The 18324-nt window shown below is 36.9% G+C and overlaps 1 protein-coding gene and 1 non-coding gene across 8 annotated transcripts in view; one reads left to right on the forward strand and one right to left on the reverse strand.

Moving 5' to 3' along the window:
- The window catches only part of LOC145906582 (NACHT, LRR and PYD domains-containing protein 3-like), a 131468-nt gene extending 123150 nt beyond the window's left edge, over positions 1-8318 (forward strand). For 6 of the 7 annotated variants that reach the window (XM_082994020.1, XM_082994019.1, XM_082994022.1 and 3 more), the window contains 14 exons: positions 311-472; positions 690-851; positions 1069-1230; positions 1448-1609; positions 1826-1987; positions 2393-2533; positions 2702-2863; positions 4059-4169; positions 4477-4574; positions 4663-4842; positions 7238-7508; positions 7603-7648; positions 7727-7810; positions 8026-8318. In XM_082994020.1, coding sequence (XP_082850146.1) covers positions 311-472; positions 690-851; positions 1069-1230; positions 1448-1609; positions 1826-1987; positions 2393-2533; positions 2702-2863; positions 4059-4169; positions 4477-4574; positions 4663-4842; positions 7238-7508; positions 7603-7648; positions 7727-7810; positions 8026-8186 — 2064 coding nt within the window. In that variant the 3' untranslated portion in view covers positions 8187-8318. The remainder of the gene's footprint in view (positions 1-310; positions 473-689; positions 852-1068; positions 1231-1447; positions 1610-1825; positions 1988-2392; positions 2534-2701; positions 2864-4058; positions 4170-4476; positions 4575-4662; positions 4843-7237; positions 7509-7602; positions 7649-7726; positions 7811-8025) is intronic. The other variant, XM_082994018.1, reaches the window with a different exon arrangement.
- Trnat-ggu (transfer RNA threonine (anticodon GGU)) lies at positions 7025-7098 on the reverse strand. The gene has a single exon. It is a non-coding gene; the product is annotated as a tRNA-Thr (tRNA).
- Positions 8319-18324: the final 10006 nt, after the last annotated feature.

Here is an 18324-nt window from a genome sequence, read left to right on the forward strand (position 1 = left end):
ACGTTGTTTCACATGCCTGACTGGTGCGGCCAATTCCTTTTGACCATCGTTCGCTCTGCAAGTACTGTGCCTGGAATTCTATATTCTATCAGTTGCCACGTAAACTTGTGTGGAAAGGATTGAAGTTAACATTGCCTGCCTCGAGTCCACCTCAAGGACTTTGAAAAGTAAATTGAAAAGACAATAACTACCAAGGATATGAAACCATCACACTTACTTGCTTGACATGTGTGTTTGTAAAAGCCCATGCTCCCCTTTCATATTGATGTTATTACTAATATTGTAATTTCTAGTTTATTTTTTTATTCAGATGAGGATGCTCACTCTCTCCAGGAACAAGATAGGAGATAGTAGAGCTGCTGCATTGGCTCGTTGCATTCACAAAATTGAAGAACTTCATCTGGGTAGTTGTGGCATAGGAGATGTGGGTGTGGAAATTCTCTCAGAGAAGATTAAAGATTTGCAAAAACCTGTAAGATAAAATTCGGATGTCAAGTAAAGCATGGCAATTGGTTGTTGTGCATTTCCATATTATCACAATCAGAAAATATAAAAATTTGTATTTAATTCAGTACTTAGAATGTTTGGTCATCATAATTTCTTGCTTTACGTTCATGTTCGTTGAAAACCTTGGACCCCTTCCCTATTCATATTATTACTACCAATTTCAAATTCATTGTTTTATTCAGATGAGGAAACTCAATCTCTCCGCCAACAAGATAGGAGATAGTGGAGCAGCTGCATTGGCTCGTTGCATTCACAACATTGAAAAACTTGTTCTGGGTGATTGTGGCCTAGGAGATGTGGGTGTGGAAATTCTCTCAGAGAAGATTGAAGATTTGCAAAAACCTGTAAGATAAAATTCAGATGTCAAGTAAAGCATGGCAATTGGTTGTTGTGCATTTCCATATTATCACAATCACAAAATATAAAAATTTGTATTTAAATCAGTACTTAGAATGTTTGGTCATCATAATTTCATGCTTTACGTTCATGTTCGTTGAAAACCTTGGACCCCTTCCCTATTCATATTATTACTACCAATTTCAAATTCATTGTTTTATTCAGATGAGGAAACTCTATCTCTCCTCAAACAAGATAGGAGATAGTGGAGCAGCTGCATTGGCTCGTTGCATTCACAACATTGAACAACTTCATCTGGGTAGTTGTGGCATAGGAGATGTGGGTGTGGAAATTCTCTCAGAGAAGATTAAAGATTTGCAAAAACCTGTAAGATACAAATTAGTAGTCAAGTAAAGCATGGAAATTGGTTACTTTGTATTTCCATATCTGCACAACAAGAAAATACAAAAATTATTCCTTATTTCGTAACTCAGTTTGTGTGGTCATTATACTTTCTTGACATGCAAGTTCGTAGAAAACCATGAAACCCTCCTTGTTTGTATTCTTACTAATATTCTTGTTTCAAGTTGATTGTTTTATTCAGATGAAGAATTTCAGTCTCTCCTGGAACAAGATAGGAGATAGTGGAGCAGCTGCATTGGCTCGTTGCATTCACAACATTGAAGAACTTGACCTATGTGATTGTGACATGGGAGATAAGGTTGTGGAAATTCTCTCAGAGAAGATTAAAGATTTGCAAAAATCTGTAAGATACAAATTAGTAGTCAAGTAAAGCATGGCAATTGGTTACTGTGTATTTCCATATCTGCACAACAAGAAAATATAAAAATTATTACTTATTTCTTTACTCAGTATCTGTGGTCATCATAATTTCTTGCTTGACTGCATGTTTGTTGAAAACCATGGACCCCTTCCCTATTTATATTATTACTACCAATTTCAAGTTCATTGTTTTATCCAGATGAGGAAACTCGATCTCTCCTTGAATAAGATAGGAAATAGAGGAGCAGCTGCATTGGCTCGTTGCATTCACAACATTGAAGAACTTTACCTGAGTTGTTGTAACATAGGAGATGTGGGTGTGGAAATTCTCTCAGAGAACATTAAAGATTTACAAACACCTGTAAGGCACAGTTGGTTAACTTGTCACTTGTGCTAGGAGTAAATTTTGGTCTTTTTTCTTTGTTCCATTGTTCATATTCTGTTTTATGGCATGAAATCCTCGAAGAGAATAATAAATAATAACATTAGAAGCAACTGTAAAGTTAGTTTTTCCATATCAGATTTGTTGTCACTGTAAATATTGAATAATCAGATGTTGTCCTTTTTCTGTTGTTCACATATTAAATTGAGTCTTAGCGATAGTTATTAAAAAACAAAGTTTTTATTGTGAAATGATTTATAATTTTTTTCGCAAGTTTTATAATATTAATTGCACATAGGTGATATATATATATGCCCTTTCTGAAATCAGGCTTTTCTGAAGTAATTCTGTGGCAAAATTTGTGGTATATTATCTGTTGTTTAGATGAAATATGTGAATCTATGCAGCAACAATTTGACGGATGAAAGTGCTGAGTCATTGGCTGGATGTATGCACAATATTGAGATGTTGTCGGTCATAAGTAACAACTTTACACAGGCGGTGGAGAATCTCATCAATTCTGAAGTGAAAACAATATATAGATGCATGATTTTTTTAACAACAAAGTATAAAACTATTGATTACATTTAACTTTTTTTTGCTCTAAAAATTGGTTTCAAGGTTTTATATAATATTTAATTTAAAACTATAAAAAATCTTTTTTTAAATACTGCTACTGACATTGTTTTACAGAAGCATAAAGAATATGAAGTAACCCAAACAACATCATCAGTTGTTGGTGTAAACGGTGGCAAACTTGATGTGATGGGTTGTGTTGTTGATATTCCTCCTAATGCACTGGATAAAAATGTAAAAATTTGGACACGAAGTTACTATGGAAATACTAAGTCAAATGTAAGTGATTGTACACATGTGATTTGAATACAGGACTTCACTGTCAAAAGAGATTTACTGGTTTCTTACACTCAATATCAACTTACCTGATGGGGACCTTGATCAGACTGGTGATGGGCACAGGGCGAGGCTTAGCTATTATACTTAGGTTTAGCTTACCCTTGCGATAACCCCAAATGTGGGTACCTGGCCATACAGTTCTCCTAGTGAACACTGCTCATCTAAATTTTTGTGTACCAGTTATTGTGCATTTAGATAGAGTGGTTTATTATGTCATGATGAAAATTAGTGCTGGCATCGAGCAGTTCTTTATGCTAAAGAAAAGCTTAATATCAATAATAAATCCCTTAAATCATGCTTGTGAGCTTATCAATGATAAAACACATAAGGAGTGGCTTTTTCTCAAAACTTTTTCCTGTGACTTAATTCAATAAACTTCAAATGACTATCATTTATCCACGAAGGTCCACAAGTACAATTCAAAAATATTTGATGTAGCTTCATTAAACAATAGCCTTGAGTATGATCCTATCCCCCATAAGAAACAGTCCCGGGTGATGCCAGAACAATTTTCAGTAAAAAGTGTTTTTGTAATTCTAATCATAAGGGTGGGGGCTAAAAAATTGGATGAGGTTTTCGTGAATCATTTTTTCAGCCATTTTAGCTAAAATTATGACTGTGGACGGTGCTTCAAGCAACTACCTCTCAACCAATTTAGACCTCAATTCGTAAACAAGAGTCCGGTCTGACATAAAAACCAAAAGGACCAATAAATAATTTATCCTTCTGAACATTTTAATGCTTTTTTAAATAATTTTTGACAACACCCTACAACAATTGACTACCTGACTAAACTGAAAAATTTACTCAAATTGCCAAAATACACTCAAAATCGGTTTTACAAAAGCACATGCTTTCCTGCTCATCCACCCCTCAAATTTGATTCCCATGCATCACCTGGTTACTTTAATATGTGCAGCCTTTCTGTAGGACAGATTTTTTTATACAGACAAAAAATATATGTTGTGTACTAAACACTGAATCTATTGAAACAAATGACAAAAAAAGATATCGATGCATCAAAAGTACACAATTTTTACAACCATGTACAAACATTGATGTAATTTCTTGGAAAGTAAAATGTTTCATTATTCAACAATAATTTAATTTTTTTTATTTCGTTTTCATTTCACAGAAGGAAATTACTCCACTGTTGTATTGCGGACCAAGTGGGTCGAAGTTCACCAAAGATGTCACCATCACTTTACCAACATGTTTTGTGTGTGAAGACCCACAACTTGTTGTAGTAAGTTTAAACATTCATCTTGTGGCCTTCACTTAAAAGTGCTTTCACATCAATTTGCAAAAGTGCATAAAACTGCCAATGAAATTCTGATAGTTTTCATTCTTCTTCTTAACTTTGAGATTGTTGAACCATACCAGCAATAAAACTAATTTTATATCATTTTGAGTTTGTTTAGCCAACAGTCAATAAGTATCAAATCAGTTATTAATATGTATATTAGAGTGCTGCAAGTAATTTGTGATTGTTGTGTATTGACTTGAACTTTGATTTTAAATGATGATGTACAAACACTTAATACAATATAAAGGTTGAAACAAGCCAAGATGGTGAAACATGGGAAGATTATCAAACTTTATTTTACAATGGGGAGGGGAAGATTACATTTACAGTAACTCACTTTACCTGGTAAGTGTAACATTTCTCTGTCTGTTTTGTTTGACGTCATTCTTGTTCCAAAAACACTTTTATGTTATATTGGTTATCGTTCTCTCAGGTATCATGTGATCTATGAAAAACTTGGTTGGTTGAAGGAGAAAATGGTCCTGGGTGGATTTCCATTAAAGGAAAGTTGTGACTCTGCTGAAAGACTTTGGAGATTTGTTATTTGTGACAACTTGCAGTTCAACTTAAAGACTGAAGATAACCTTGACAAGTTGCTTAGTTTCGCTTTAAGGTAATGAATCACTACTTCAAAAGGTACAATTGCGTTGATAAACAATTACTTAAACAGTCTGTTCTTCTGGCACAATAAAAACGTAACCTTAGTAACCGACGTTTTGCCTGTTATCCAACAGGGCTTACTCAGGGAAATAATACTGGTACAGCACACAACCACCACTAAGAAAACGTACTAACACGAAAAAATGACGCTAACACCGCTTGTGAAATCACGTGATGTTAATAAAGGGCGGGAAACAACAGTTACAGCAAGTTATTATAAAGCACCGGGAAATACACGCACTGTTCCCTATCATTGACACAGCGATTGTTCTTATGGATGTGGAGCGCTTCTAGGAAAAGGCGCTTTGTGTGATCCACCTCCTTTTCCAAAACCTTAGCTTGTCGAAGGCAGTCCGATGACCTTTTAAGGCAGCATGCTTGGCCAACGCTGTCTTGCTTGCGTCTTTTGATGCAACGTCGCGGCGGTGCTCCTTAATTCTGGTTTTCAAGGATCTTCCCGTTTCCCCGATGTAGACACCCTCGCACTCTCCACATGGAATTGAATAAACCACTCCTTTTGGTTACGCTACCTCCATGACAATGGGGTGCGACACCAAACTGCGGAGTGTTGTATGGGGTCCAATGTAGACCTTAATCCCATAATCGTTCAGCATCCGCTGTAAATTCTCGGTGAGTGTGGGGACATACGGAAGAACCACCGTGCTGCAGGTTGGCGTCGGGTATTTTGGTGTGACGGCCGATTTTCGACGTGATATCCACGAGGGAGTTTTTCTTCAGCGCGTCTCGGATGATGATAATGTCTTCATGATCTTCTATGCTTGAGACCAAAGCATCAGTTCTTTCCATTAGGGACCTGACAACCGCCTTTTTGTGTTATAATGGATGCGCGGACCGGAAGGAAAGGTTGGTGTGAGTCGGCTTGCGGTAGACACGAGTGCCGATTTTGCCGTCCACGTTCCGGTACACTTCCACGTCCAAGAATGGTAGTTTGTTACCAATTTCTTCCTCTAGAGTAAACTTTCCTTAATGCCGTTCAGGTGGGCAAGGAAGGACTGGAGGACCGAAACATCGATAATGTAAAACGTGTCATCACTCCAAAACCGTTGAGGATGTGCAAATGTTGCAAGAGCCTTGTTTTTAATCGTCTCATCACGTTGGCAATCACAAAGGAGACTGGGGAACCCATCGCCGTAACAAATACCTGTTGGTAAAAAAATCCTCGAAAAGAGAAATATGTCGCGTTTAGCCATAAATTAAGCCCTTCAACAATGTCCTCACCAGACAATGGCGTTCGCTCTTTAAGATGTTCGTCTTCTCGTAAACGGTCCATGACCGTTTTGAAAGGAAGAACCAGTTGAACATTTGTAAATAAGGAGACAACGTCAAATGACACCATACACTCTCTTTCTGCTATTTCCAAACTCCTAACTTCTACTGCAAACTCACGCGAGTTCCTGACATGATAGGGGCCGGTGCCAATCAATAGGACAATGACTCTTGCGAGGTACTTGGTAAACATGTAGCTTGGAGAGCCAATAAAAGAAACGATGAGCCTCAGCGGCATGCCTGGTTTACTTTAGGAAGCCGATACAACTGAGGTGTCCTACCGTCCGTGCAGTTTAGCTGCCAAAAGTCTGCAACCGACAACGCTTCCCACAAAACGGTTTACCTTGCGTTCTAAGGGGTTGGATTTCTCGGCAACATTTTATAAGTTGTGGTGTCATCTAAAAGTGCCAGCAACTTATTGGTGTATTCTGACCGGTTCATCAGCTTTAGCAAGTCTATCGATATTCCCTGTCTAAACATCAAGCATCAAAGGTCACAGAAGAGTCACAATAGTTTAGGAAATAGTTTTCATCACAAAATTCTTTCAGTACTTTTGTTTTTTAATAACTTGACTTGAAGATACATGTAGAAAAAACTTTACAAAGCAAGCAAGTCCACCATAAAACAGCAAGTCAATAAATGTAAATTGAAACAAACAAAAGCCTCATCTCATTCACATTCAACTAATAGTTTGGTTATCATCAAGTAAAACCTAAGCGTTGTAAAATACTTGGCAACAACACTGATTGTTCTAATAAACTTCTTTCCAATTACAAGGTTCACAGGCTTCGCAGCCAAGCTGGATCAGCCACTTTTCCCGACAAGTCGGAGCGAGATCTGAAAAATCAAGCTCCCGGTGAGGTTTGAACTCACGACCCTGGGCTAACCAGGCCCAACGCTCTACCAACTGAGCTACAGGAGCTCAGTGGCTTTACGGGGTATAAGTGGGGAGATCCCGCCTTGCTATGCGTAAGCATGGCATTACTTCTGCACTTTCCAATTACTTTTCCTTTCTTGCAAGTTTGTTTAATGCCTAATATTCTTTACTTTTCATTTACCAGATCAGAACAAAACGAAGCAACTCTCACACTTGAAAGTAAAAGTGGCCGGGTGTCATTTGATGAAAGTGTAACTGGTCGAGATAATTTCAAAAAATATCAAACAGAATTAAGGAATACATTTTCAAGTTTTTGGATGAAAGATGAGGTTTTACTTACGTTTACCAAAAACCATGGTCATGAAATGGTTAATCTTAAATTGGATTTTAATGGAGAGTTACACACTACAAAGTTTGGTGTTAAAGTTGAAACAGAAGACACACAGGAAAAACAAGTAAGTAAAAACATAACCTCTTACTCTCAAGATTGCAAGATTTGACTTTTTATATATTGATTTTTACATTAAATATGTATATGTTGGTTTACAGAAGACAAGACAGAAATCTGATCCAAAAAATGCTGAGTCACAAGCAAGTATGATTAAGCATTTGATAGTTTTGAAGTTTTAAGCCTCTTATATAATTGTATATAATTGTTAATTGTAAATCCCAGGAGCTGCATTTGCTTGGTGTACATTTTTGAATCCAATTTTCAACATAGCAGGAGCCTCAGTTAACAAAACAAACACTCAACCTGGTTTGTATATCTTTATATGTACCCTACTATCTGATTGCATACCAGAGCACAACTATTATAATTTAAAGTCATGACAAGGCTTCATGTAGCAAAGATTATTAATTTCATATTGCAAAATGTAAACTTATTACACACAATGTGAGATTCAGTCCCAAAATTGGGCATTATTTCTCAAACTACTTTTTCTAAGATGTTAAATGTGTCTTTGTTTTTAGATACATCATATTTTCGACAACAGCACGCTTATTACATTTTTGCTTGCTTTATTATTATTTTGGCAATTATTCTGATGAACAATTCTCTGAATGGTATCCGAATTTTTTTTTGGTTTCTTTTTTCTTTGGTTTGTGTTTTGGTGATTTTTTTTGTTGCTTAGATAAGCAGAGTAGTCGAATATTGCAACAAATAAACCTTTTATTCATTTACCCATCATTTTTATCGTTGCATAACAAGCGAAATCATTTTATGATTACAGGTATGCGAGTCTTCTGTAAATAAACTCTGTGAAGTTGAATCTATTTATTAAAAAAAGATTGATTGATTGATTCGTTCGTTTATTGGTTTAATTTTAACACGACAACAAAAATTGCAGTGTAAACTAATCGGTAAGCTTTAAAGTGTGGGCGGGGAGACCCTGGAATAACCTTTTGGTTTTCGGTGCCGTGCGTCACCTGTGGTCTGATGACTTAAACAACAAAAGACAAAAAGGAAACATTAACAAGAACGTGGAAGTTAAAGGAAATAGCTAATGTAAAAAAATGATGCAATTGGGTGTAAGTGGAAATTGTAGGGTATTGGTTAGCGGTTTACGCAATGCGTGCAACATAAATGAAACAACAGGTTGTGGTGTAAAACATAAAAATGAACTTAGTTACGCACGATAGAGTACGACACAGGCGTGCATGTTTTAGGGGCAGCAAGAAGCACGTGTGTGGCACGTGTTTATCAACATTATACATTCATATATTTTAATTGTATTGCAGTAAAAGATGTCTTGTGTACACTGTAAATCAGGTGTTTAAAATATAACAAAACCGAAACATGTAATTAATAAATAAAAACTGGATCAATTTAAAACCAAAGGCCCCTGGCAGGCTGTCGATCGCTCACCGTATCGATATAATTATATTTTAAATTCCACAAAGCAATCTGTGGACAGCTCAGATGGTTTTTGTTGTGTAATTGTATCATTATGTGTCCCAAAGTTGACCTTACAAAACGGCGCCTAAGACTCGCCGTGCAATCAGCGTGTCTGGCAATGCGACTTACGCACCAAAGAGACGCTAGTCGACAAAACTTTTTTTCCAGTCGACAAAACTTCAAACGCACATAACTCTGCTGTTTCTCAATGGATTCCAATAATTTTTTTGGCAAGATTCATATATCGACACAAAATTTATGGAAATGTAAAAAGAAATATTAATTTCGAACGAATTTTGTAACGTATATTAATATGCATGGTCATAAATCCGCTATAACTTTTTTCATAGGTCGACAGGAAAGATAATTCTACCACCACTAATGAGAAGACAAGTTTGGTATCGTTGGAAAGGTTTTTCAATGAGCTGTGCAATGGTGGTGAAATTATTTTTCCTGCTGTGGCTAGAAAAAAAGTTATGAGCGAAAAACTGTTTTTGTGGGGGCGAGGTTATGAACAATATTCGCCCGGTAAACATATAGCCCCCGTGAATGAGAAGACAAGTTTGGTGTCGTTGGAAAGGTATTTGTGCAAGCTTTGCAATGGTAGTAGAATTGTCTTTCCTGTTGAACTGTAGCCAAAGTTACAAGCAAAAGACTGATTTTTGTTATGACGGTAATATTTAATATTCGGTCGAGAAACATATTTCCCCCAAGAAATCGCGCACAAGTTAGGTATCGCTGTAAAGGGATTTTAAAGAGCTTTCCAACAGTGGTAGAATTATCTTTCCTGTCGACCTATGAAAAAAGTTATAGCGGATTTATGACCATGCATATTAATATACGTTACAAAATTCGTTCGAAATTAATATTTCTTTTTACATTTCCATAAATTTTGTGTCAATATATGAATCTTGCCAAAAAAATTATTGGAATCCATTGAGAAACAGCAGAGTTATGTGCGTTTGAAGTTTTGTCGACTGGAAAAAAAGTTTTGTCGACTAGCGTCTCTTTGGTGACTTACGCCTGTGGATTTACTGCGCACCTCATTGGCTAATAATTGCGTTCCTGGCGTTATTTGCGTGTTGGCTTTGCCTATAAAACCTGCGCACCGTTTTGTACCAATACACTTGAACTGTTTGTGACTGAAGGATACAACAGTTTTTTTATGAGAAAAATATATTTCGCCTAAAAAGGCATCATCAGTGTCTCCAACTGCCAAAAAGGATAAACAGAAGGGAAAAAGTTAAGTACCTAACGCAAAAAAGTTACGACAGTTAAAAATAACTGAAAATAAATAAAAAATATAAAAATATGCGGTTTTCAAGCAAAACTAAGGAAAATAAAAGTATTGAATTAACTGCATGGGTTTAAACCCAAAGGTTTCAAATTACCAAAGGCAGAATAATGTTGCGTCAGCGTTTAACATGTGGCGACTATGGAATATATGTGGCCTCGTGCAAAACATGCAGAGCCCAGTATGTTGGGCAGACAAAAAACAAGTTTTCCACTCGCTGGAATGCCCACGTCCACTTGGTACTAGTTCGAGTGCTCGCTAGATAGTGATGCTACGGCGCTAGGTAACCATTACCTGAACAAGCATAGCGAAACCTTCCAGCAAAGACCCACATTACCAAGTTGCTATGACGTGACGTTCGTGCAGAAATCACCTGCAGGGTGTTTGGACCTGTATGAGGACTTTTGGTTGCACAGAATACGGGCACAGATCAATACGCAAACCATGGTAACGCCATCATGCAAATAGCTTGGTTCACATTTTTCCGCCCGCAGGTTTATGTTTGCATAACGGGTTGATGTTTTTGTGTCGTTTGTCGTTCACCTGTTTTTATCAATTTTATCATTCACCGAGTCTTATCGATCACACCTGTTCGCCCACAGACCTACATGCCTGCAGTTCGCGACATTTAAACCCAGCAGTTATTGCTTGAAAACCGCAATTTTTTATTTATTTTTAACTTTCGCAAAAATTGTTTTATGCGTTAGGTACTTCACTTTTTCCTTTCTGTTTTTCCTTTTTGGCAGTTGGAGAAACTGATGATGCCTTTATAGGCGAAATATATTTTTCTCAAAAAAAAAAACATCTGAGCTGTCCACAGATTGCTTTGAAAACATATTGAAAACGTGTTACATTGCGCAAAATCGTCCGGACGCTGATCGCCCATCACTGTTTATGCGGTATTTTGGTTATTCGCTGTTAAAGTTTGACGACAAATATGAGTTCATACTTCCTTTAAAACGCTGTGACAATATGTCAACGAAATAACTTCCTACTGTATTTTGTAATGACTGACACATAAGCCCGTTTACATGGTGCGTTAAACCGGTAGTTTGAGCCAAAATTTGTTTATTGTTTCAATGCAAACTTCCAATACAAGTTAATGTGATGACAGTATTAAAGAGCCAGAAAATGAAATAGGGGAGACCCGGGATACCTCGGACTAGGTGTTTTACGTCACAATTAGGTATTGTTAAGACACTTCCACAAAAGCTTTTTGTCCCCATCAAACGTTAACAGGAACTTTAGAGTTAAATCATGTCTCCTTAGAAAATTATATTCGAAAGTCAATTTATCAGTGAAACCAAGTTTAATTTGTATGTGTAAGGCTATATATCAGTCACAGTTAATCAAAATGCAGTAATTGTTGGTTGATTGCATATTCAAATATGCATTCTTGGATGGGACAAATAATGATTTTGTTTACAAAATCAAAATGTTTACAAATACGGTCATATTTTAATAATTTCTATGTCGTCACGTGCATACTTCGGACATCATGGCAAGTAATCGCGAGAAGACCATGCACACTTTTTAATTTTATGAAAAATTATCAGGTCATAGAAGAGAATAAACAGAGACTGGATGAAATGATTGAATTTTGGCAAGAGCCCCATAGACAAAAATTTGTTGTTGACCCGAAAATCTATGATATTCGTGCTGCCGTGAAAAGTGCACGTGTGGAAAGGTCGAAACAGCAAGTGACCACGCCTAGATTCCAGAAAACTTGAAAGATATTTTATCTGTGAATACCCGAATGCTGATATTGCGCCGACCTTGATTTCAGTTATTGGCAAAACAAACAAAAAATAACGTCTGTGAAAACTTGCTGTCCGAGCTATTCGTTGTCACGTCCGATATTTCCCCGGTACCTGGGTGGACTCACAAAAAACACTCAACAATCGACGCCCAGTTCATCACAAGGTTGTAATGTGTTTGCTGAATGCACACAGGCATAAACTGAGGAAAATGCTAACATTTGAATATATTTTTAGATGCTGGTCATTCATGCAGCAAAGCTTATTAGTTTTATCTTTCAATCCTTGTTGTAAATTTTATAATTTAAGATTTAAATCGTCTTTATGCAACGTGACATCATATATGAAGGAATGTGGCAAAAATGATAAGCAAAGTGGATCCAATAAATATTAAGCACTTTTCCTGCAATAGTCAGACAATTTCTCTGTACGAGTCTTACAAATACACTTTAATTGTTTTCTTGGTTTATAATATTTGCACTTGTTGTCTTCTGATGCAGTTTTGTGTGTCCCAAAATTTACTGGACGTTTTCCAAACTTGGATTTGTTTGATTGGCACTTCCGTAAACACTTCTTTTTACTGGGTGTCATTTTGTGTTACTCAGCTATGCAATGTACATTAGTATTTCGGTGAATGATTTTTCATTCATTAATGGAAAATTTTTATCGGTTAGTGCAAACGAAGTCATTGAATGATTTGAGGAATGTGTGAATTGTGTATTATTAGTACCTATGGGCTATTGTTGACGCGAAATGTCAGCAAAACGTACGCAAGTCGATTCTAGGTCTCATAAGAATTATTACAGTGATTTCAAACTTTTTTCATCCAAGAATAAATCCTACCCACGCATAATATTGCTGACTTACAATGTGTTTAGCCGTGGCTGACACATGTTCCCGATCATTATAGATCAGAGTAAACACTCGACTCAAAATTTAACCTCTGTGCTTCAAAAACATGGCAAGAAAAAGCGCATAGAAAGCAATAAATTTAAATCCTAAGAGCTTTGATTTAAATTGGTCAAACTAAAGTAAAGATTGTTGCATGAAACAATAGAAATATCTTTCTCAACTTGTATTCCTTTCGAAAATTGTAAAATATAAAAAACGAACCTTCAGGTATCGGTTGTCGCTGTGAATTCTATGAAGTCGCACGATCCGACCGGACAATTTAGTAGGATAAACTTAATGTGCTGGCGGCAGTTGGAAAAGAAAAAAAAGGCAATTAAGCCGTATGGGTAACCTAAGCAACCAAACTAACGACGTAAATAAAGTTAAAATAATCCTGGGTATTTATTTGGCAAAAATAAATATGGTGAAAGTAAACACAACTACTTCCAGTTAATCGGAAAACAAAGACAAATTAAGCATAAACAACTCACTTAGAACATTTAGGTGGTTAAGCTATATAATTAAATGACGTAATCGACCTAACCGGTAAGCAAATCCAAAAAAGAGAAAAAGGACAAAAAATCAGGGTGGTCAACCGCAGGCTAACAAGAAGCAACAATAGTGCCTGAAGGAGTTTTGTTTTTTAACTGTTGCTGTTTTAGGGTCTAAGCTGTTGGTGTTTTCCATTTTGCGCCTAATTGCTTATCAACAGAGAAAATGTTAAAACTGACTACAGGAAATAGCATGTACAAGTCGATGACCGGCGGATCTGTCTGTACAAATCAATATGTTATATATGTGCAAAAAAGCAATAACAATTTATGTGTTTCGTCTCTGTTGTTTGGTACTCAGTTTTGAGTACTCAACGATTCGACATTTACTGAAAGGTACCACACAGTGGAAATCAGTGTGCCAGCTAGTGCAAAAGCAGCTCTCAATATGTTTTAATCCTCGGACTTCAAAATAAGTAAAAGACGATGAGCGCCAATGCATAATGTTTCTTTCCAACAGAAATGTTAATTTCGCCTATTACTGCAGTTTTTGTCCAAAGAGAATAGCAATGAAATAAAAAATTAACAACACAACAAAACCCATCAGTGATTTCACTTTAGGGATTGACAAGACAAAAAATATAGCCGATAAAACGTTAAAACTTTTTCTGTGACAAGCGGCCATGGTCACACGTACACAAAACGCCAAGAGACCACACTCAAGTAGATTATGGCAAAAATGTTCAGGGATCCACCAGCAACGGTTATCACAATGTCGCAGGTCCGGCATTTTTTGCCCCTATTCAAAACTTATAAACTCGCACCTGAACAACTGCAACTGGCGAAGTGGACTTACCGACGCGCCTCGTACATGCTGCGGGTAACATACTTCTTCTAGAACACCTTCTAAATCCTGTCAGTGTGCTTCTGTAAGATACATTTATTTTCTCTCTAGGGCCGCGCACGTCCCACCCAATTTTAATGCCAGAGCGACATTAAGAAACCATGCTGGTTCCACGTCAGAGATGAATTTTCATCCTTCGGTAACTTATCTACTCAAACTGCTTCACCATTTGATCTTCGAGTTATTCGGATTCAGCTGTTTGCTGGTGAAAACGACAGAGAGATTGGATCAACAACTATTCAGACTCATGCGTTGACGCCATCAAAGCACAGTTAAGACTACTGCTATATAGTAGGCAAAATACTTACACGTGCAATTCACGTTTTAGTAAAATGCTAATTATTTTTTTTGGATGTTTATAGTGGCACTGGACAGATTAAGCCGAAAAAAACGAAAATCAACTTACATCGCGAACTTTTGCGCTTCCCCGCAATATCTCTCTCGGTGTCGTCTGATGTTGCGAAGTGAAATAAACCTAAATGCAAGTGTGAATGGAAATCATTATTCACTAAATCAAGCAGAACAAATTAAACGTACATTTTGCCACAATCCTCACAAACCGCACTTCGGTTGCACTTATTTTCATATGACGTGGCCTCATCGGTTTTAGCCAAATGCATGTCACAAAATCCGCAATGAAGTCTTGCACGCATGTTTTTGCCGGCTTTCAAGATGTGCGATAATAAATCTAAAGCTAGGATTTATAGTGTGCCGCACCGCCTCCAATCGTGAGGTTCCTGAATCTCTCAATTGGCTCAACCCTTTATAAGCTTGTCAAAGATGGTGTAAGTGGAAATTGTAGGGTATTGGTTAGCGGTTTACGCAATGCGTGCAACATAAATGAAACAACAGGTTGTGGTGTAAAACATAAAAATGAACTTAGTTACGCACGATAGAGTACGACACAGGCGTGCATGTTTTAGGGGCAGCAAGAAGCACGTGTGTGGCACGTGTTTATCAACATTATACATTCATATTTTTTAATTGTATTGCAGTAAAAGATGTCTTGTGTACACTGTAAATCAGGTGTTTAAAATATAACAAAACCGAAACATGTAATTAATAAATAAAAACTGGATCAATTTAAAACCAAAGGCCCCTGGCAGGCTGTCGATCGCTCACCGTATCGATATAATTATATTTTAAATTCCACAAAGCAATCTGTGGACAGCTCAGATGGTTTTTGTTGTGTAATTGTATCATTATGTGTCCCAAAGTTGACCTTACAAAACGGCGCCTAAGACTCGCCGTGCAATCAGCGTGTCTGGCAATGCGACTTACGCACCAAAGAGACGCTAGTCGACAAAACTTTTTTTCCAGTCGACAAAACTTCAAACGCACATAACTCTGCTGTTTCTCAATGGATTCCAATAATTTTTTTGGCAAGATTCATATATCGACACAAAATTTATGGAAATGTAAAAAGAAATATTAATTTCGAACGAATTTTGTAACGTATATTAATATGCATGGTCATAAATCCGCTATAACTTTTTTCATAGGTCGACAGGAAAGATAATTCTACCACCACTAATGAGAAGACAAGTTTGGTATCGTTGGAAAGGTTTTTCAATGAGCTGTGCAATGGTGGTGAAATTATTTTTCCTGCTGTGGCTAGAAAAAAAGTTATGAGCGAAAAACTGTTTTTGTGGGGGCGAGGTTATGAACAATATTCGCCCGGTAAACATATAGCCCCCGTGAATGAGAAGACAAGTTTGGTGTCGTTGGAAAGGTATTTGTGCAAGCTTTGCAATGGTAGTAGAATTGTCTTTCCTGTTGAACTGTAGCCAAAGTTACAAGCAAAAGACTGATTTTTGTTATGACGGTAATATTTAATATTCGGTCGAGAAACATATTTCCCCCAAGAAATCGCGCACAAGTTAGGTATCGCTGTAAAGGGATTTTAAAGAGCTTTCCAACAGTGGTAGAATTATCTTTCCTGTCGACCTATGAAAAAAGTTATAGCGGATTTATGACCATGCATATTAATATACGTTACAAAATTCGTTCGAAATTAATATTTCTTTTTACATTTCCATAAATTTTGTGTCAATATATGAATCTTGCCAAAAAAATTATTGGAATCCATTGAGAAACAGCAGAGTTATGTGCGTTTGAAGTTTTGTCGACTGGAAAAAAAGTTTTGTCGACTAGCGTCTCTTTGGTGACTTACGCCTGTGGATTTACTGCGCACCTCATTGGCTAATAATTGCGTTCCTGGCGTTATTTGCGTGTTGGCTTTGCCTATAAAACCTGCGCACCGTTTTGTACCAATACACTTGAACTGTTTGTGACTGAAGGATACAACAGTTTTTTTATGAGAAAAATATATTTCGCCTAAAAAGGCATCATCAGTGTCTCCAACTGCCAAAAAGGATAAACAGAAGGGAAAAAGTTAAGTACCTAACGCAAAAAAGTTACGACAGTTAAAAATAACTGAAAATAAATAAAAAATATAAAAATATGCGGTTTTCAAGCAAAACTAAGGAAAATAAAAGTATTGAATTAACTGCATGGGTTTAAACCCAAAGGTTTCAAATTACCAAAGGCAGAATAATGTTGCGTCAGCGTTTAACATGTGGCGACTATGGAATATATGTGGCCTCGTGCAAAACATGCAGAGCCCAGTATGTTGGGCAGACAAAAAACAAGTTTTCCACTCGCTGGAATGCCCACGTCCACTTGGTACTAGTTCGAGTGCTCGCTAGATAGTGATGCTACGGCGCTAGGTAACCATTACCTGAACAAGCATAGCGAAACCTTCCAGCAAAGACCCACATTACCAAGTTGCTATGACGTGACGTTCGTGCAGAAATCACCTGCAGGGTGTTTGGACCTGTATGAGGACTTTTGGTTGCACAGAATACGGGCACAGATCAATACGCAAACCATGGTAACGCCATCATGCAAATAGCTTGGTTCACATTTTTCCGCCCGCAGGTTTATGTTTGCATAACGGGTTGATGTTTTTGTGTCGTTTGTCGTTCACCTGTTTTTATCAATTTTATCATTCACCGAGTCTTATCGATCACACCTGTTCGCCCACAGACCTACATGCCTGCAGTTCGCGACATTTAAACCCAGCAGTTATTGCTTGAAAACCGCAATTTTTTATTTATTTTTAACTTTCGCAAAAATTGTTTTATGCGTTAGGTACTTCACTTTTTCCTTTCTGTTTTTCCTTTTTGGCAGTTGGAGAAACTGATGATGCCTTTATAGGCGAAATATATTTTTCTCAAAAAAAAAAACATCTGAGCTGTCCACAGATTGCTTTGAAAACATATTGAAAACGTGTTACATTGCGCAAAATCGTCCGGACGCTGATCGCCCATCACTGTTTATGCGGTATTTTGGTTATTCGCTGTTAAAGTTTGACGACAAATATGAGTTCATACTTCCTTTAAAACGCTGTGACAATATGTCAACGAAATAACTTCCTACTGTATTTTGTAATGACTGACACATAAGCCCGTTTACATGGTGCGTTAAACCGGTAGTTTGAGCCAAAATTTGTTTATTGTTTCAATGCAAACTTCCAATACAAGTTAATGTGATGACAGTATTAAAGAGCCAGAAAATGAAATAGGGGAGACCCGGGATACCTCGGACTAGGTGTTTTACGTCACAATTAGGTATTGTTAAGACACTTCCACAAAAGCTTTTTGTCCCCATCAAACGTTAACAGGAACTTTAGAGTTAAATCATGTCTCCTTAGAAAATTATATTCGAAAGTCAATTTATCAGTGAAACCAAGTTTAATTTGTATGTGTAAGGCTATATATCAGTCACAGTTAATCAAAATGCAGTAATTGTTGGTTGATTGCATATTCAAATATGCATTCTTGGATGGGACAAATAATGATTTTGTTTACAAAATCAAAATGTTTACAAATACGGTCATATTTTAATAATTTCTATGTCGTCACGTGCATACTTCGGACATCATGGCAAGTAATCGCGAGAAGACCATGCACACTTTTTAATTTTATGAAAAATTATCAGGTCATAGAAGAGAATAAACAGAGACTGGATGAAAT

The sequence above is a fragment of the Ascidia mentula genome, chromosome 6, assembly GCF_947561715.1.
Source record: "Ascidia mentula chromosome 6, kaAscMent1.1, whole genome shotgun sequence".
Classification (NCBI taxonomy): Eukaryota; Metazoa; Chordata; class Ascidiacea; order Phlebobranchia; family Ascidiidae; genus Ascidia; species Ascidia mentula.